Source organism: Moschus berezovskii, chromosome 12 (genome assembly GCF_049115385.1).
Source record: "Moschus berezovskii isolate FMDL1 chromosome 12, NW_MosBer_1.0, whole genome shotgun sequence".
NCBI lineage: Eukaryota > Metazoa > Chordata > Mammalia > Artiodactyla > Moschidae > Moschus > Moschus berezovskii.
Window position 1 is genome coordinate 97710004 of NC_142471.1, and position 3503 is coordinate 97713506.

The window sequence follows — 3503 nt, forward strand, 5'->3', positions numbered from 1 at the left end:
TGAATCAGGAAAGAGCTACTGTTTAAAGCTTTGGACCCAACATTGGGCACGCCACCGCACTTTTGCATCATTTTCATAAATGGGACGATCCTGGCCCTGGTCAGCAGAGGCCCACGCAGGACCTGGTGGGGTGAGCTTTGGGTGCTGCCGGGGAGGGCCAGGCTGGCTCATCTGGCCACCGGATGGATGTGTCTGCTAGTGGCTTTGGCAGGCTTGGGGGTGTAGATTCCTCTCTGGGTGGGTGGTCTTCAACAGGCTTGGCACAGGTCTTCGGGGGCCAGCACGCCCTTCTTGAGAATGAGATTCCCGTAGAGGGCTGTCTCCCTGCACAAAAAGCAGGCTGAGCGCCAGGTGGGGATGGAGAGGACCTGGCTGCCCAGAATGCTGTTCTGCCCCCCAGCCCGGGCACGCCCAGCAAACCCCTTGCCTCTCTCATTCCCTGTGGGGCATTTAGTCCGGGGGCAGGGGCTGCGTGGAGGGTTGAGAGATCTCTGGAGTGGGGATGGGTAGGGACCCTGCTCAGCAGACGTAGTGCGACCCAGTGGACCCAGCCAGAACTCACCCAGTTGCCACAACAGCAAAAGCCTTTTTCGCCCGCTCATAAAATGCAAACCTCTCCACCATCCCCAGGGAGCCCTGGAAGGCAGAGTGGGAGGGTTGAGGCTCAGGCCCTGGGGCAGTGGGAAACTCTCCAGGCTGGGGCCCCAGGGACACTGGCCTTCTGACCTGTAAGGACTGGGCAGGCAAGGACACAGCGGACCGTGGTGGCCACCTGCCTGGGGCCCCTGAATCACCTGAGCTGTCCCCAGGGTGGTGGTGGTGGTGGGGGGCTACTGTCCAGACCAGGAGCCCCAGGTCCTCTCTTCAGGAAGTCCCATGCAAGACCTGCCCAGCCCTTTGCAGGACAGGGGGTGACAGGCAGCATTGGGCCAGGCTTCTGGCCACAAGTGGGAGCCAGGGGTACCCTGCTGTTCCCAGGTTGGGGTGTGTGAGGACCCCCAGGCAGAGATAGATGAGGGTCCCAAGAGGGAGGGGGTTGGCCGGGGCAGGAGCTCGCATAACCATGGTGCAGAGTTCCAGGGCCGTCTTTCACTTCTCCTGGGCCTCCAAGGCACAGAGGGTCCCTGAGCCCTTTCCCGGTGGGGATCTTAGGCTCACCTCATAGCCAGCCCTGGAAAGGATGGACTGGTAGCTCGTCCACACTGGGGTCAGCAGGCCACTCTTCCTGTCGCTGGGCACCAGCTCCATGACCATAGCCTAGAGACGGAGAAGCTTGGCTCTGTGGCCACCCACCCCTGCCCTGGGCGCCCTCAGGGCTCCTCCAGTCGGCTCAGGGCCTCGGGAACACACGTCCTCCCCACCCCCATCAGGGCAAGTGGTCCCCCTGTGTTCTGGCAGAGGGTAAGCCAAGGCCCGGAGCAGCCTTACCGGGTTCTGCACGTAGGTGTCCAGGGGTAGCAGCTGCAGCACGGCCTCTAGGAGCTGGGGGATGCCCAGGCCTGGGGGCGGAGGGTGGCCTCAGACACCAGGCACGAGTTGCCCGCCTGGGGACACTTACCGAGGTCACACCAAGTCTCCCCGCCAGAGCCACGGCCCCTGTTTCTGTCTGGCCCTGCCCCCCTCATCTTCATTCTTCCACACAGGCCGCTGGTGGTGGCCCAAACATGTGTCCAACAGGAGGGGCACCCAGGCCACTTTCTTGATCCCAGGAGGCCCCGGAGATGACCCCCCGAGACGATAGTGGTGTCTGGAAAAAGGCCTCTCGGCTGCCCTCAGACCTTCCCTGCTTGGCTCCAAGGCCCCCTGTTCTCCTGAAAGTTGGTTTCTGATTGTTAAACTAATGTGTGTTCATGTACAAAACTAGGAAATACAGAAGAAAGGACTGTCCCACCCTCAGAACATCACTGGGGGTGGGAAGCACCAGGCACATCGGAGCCCAGCCCACCCCCATCACCCTCAGGACTGCTAACCCCTCTCTTACGTGTGCCCTCCAGGACCTTGTCCCATTCCCAGCCTCACCTCCCATTGTCCCCTTGCGCGACCTGCCCTGCCCCTCCCCATGAGAGGGTGAGAAAGTCTTTAGAGACGTGTGAGTGTGAGGACACCTGGAACATTTGGGGCCAGGTTACCAGTGCTGGGACTCTACAGCAGAGCACAGGCTGAGCGCATGGCCTGAGCTGGGCACCACTGCTCGGTCAGGCCTGTTTTCCCATTTGTAAGAGGCCACCAAGTGCTGCGGGAGACGGGGCAGGAGGCCCAGGCTCCCGTCTGGGGGCGGGGGCTGCGGGGAGAATCTGGCGCTGAGACTTCCTGGGTCCCTGGGGCAGTGCCTGCGGGCTTGGTGGGGGCGGCCCAGAGCCCAGCGCACCCTCCCACCCTCCCTGCGGCAGGCGGGGCTCACCGTCGGCACGGATCTCCTCCGGGCCGCCTCTGCAGATGGAGCTGCTGGGGAAGTTGACGTCTGCGAGAACTGGAGGGCCAGCACAGCCAGACATCAGCGCTGGGTCGGCCCACGTCCCTCGCGCCGCGTGGGGGGCACAGACCCGGAGCCGCAGGGCCCACACCCGAGGACTCGCCCCGGCCCGCCCGGGTCTGCGCGCCCGAGGACCTGCGGGGTCGCCGAAGGCTGGGCGGGCTCCGGGCGCGCGGCCGCGGGCTCAGGAAGAGAAACCGACGCACGCGTCCCAGGCCAGCCCGGGCGCCTGCGGTGCGGGTCCGAGGGCCGTGAAGGGACGGGGCTGGAGCGCGGGCTGCGGCGGGGCGCGCGCGGGGCCGCTCGGCCCGGACGCCGGGCTGCAGAAGGAACCGGACCTGCCCGCCCCCGCCCAGGTCCGGCGCCCTGCCCGCCTGCGGCCCGCGGGGCCGGCTCTCCCGGAGCCTGGAACCCCGCGCTCACCGATCTCATCTCCGTGCCCCATCCTCGCCAGGGCGAAGAGCAGCTCCGGGGACAGGAGCGCGGGGACACCCTTGAGCACCACCATGGTAGCGCGGCGGGCGGCGGGCGGCGGGGCTGCGCGAGGGGAGGGCGGGGCTGCGCGGATGGGAGGGGCTGCGCGTGATAGGAGGGCGGGGCTGCGCGGATGGGAGGGGCTGCGCGTGATAGGAGGGCGGGGCTGCGCGAAGGGAGGGCGGGGCTGCGCGGATAGGAGGGGCTGCGCGGATGGGAGGGCGGGGCTGCGCGAGGGGAGGGCGGGGCTGCACGGATGGGGGGGCTGAGCGAGATGGGAGGGCGGGGCTGCGCGGATGGGAGGGCGGGGCTGCGCGGATGGGAGGGCGGGGCTGAGCGAGATGGGAGGGCGGGGCTGCGCGGATGGGAGGGCGGGGCTGAGCGAGATGGGAGGGCGGGGCTGCGCGGATGGGAGGGGCTGAGCGAGATGGGAGGGCGGGGCTGCGCGAGGGTAGGGCGGGGCTGCGCGGATGGGAGGGGCTGCGCGGGGCGGGGCTGCGCGAGGGGAGGGCGGGGCTGCGAGGATGGAAGGGGCTGCGCGAAGGGAGGGAGGGGC

General features: G+C 67.5%; 1 protein-coding gene across 1 annotated transcript; it reads right to left on the reverse strand.

The window, feature by feature from the left end:
* Positions 1–3030, reverse strand: FUOM (fucose mutarotase). The gene is made up of 6 exons (XM_055424362.2): positions 2897–3030; positions 2402–2470; positions 1429–1499; positions 1159–1257; positions 563–636; positions 1–324 (listed from the first exon to the last, which is right to left on the reverse strand). The coding sequence occupies exons 1-6, from the start codon at positions 2979–2981 to the stop codon at positions 249–251; spliced, it is 474 nt and encodes a 157-aa protein (XP_055280337.1). The 5' UTR covers positions 2982–3030; the 3' UTR covers positions 1–248.
* Between the last annotated feature and the right edge of the window lie 473 nt (positions 3031–3503).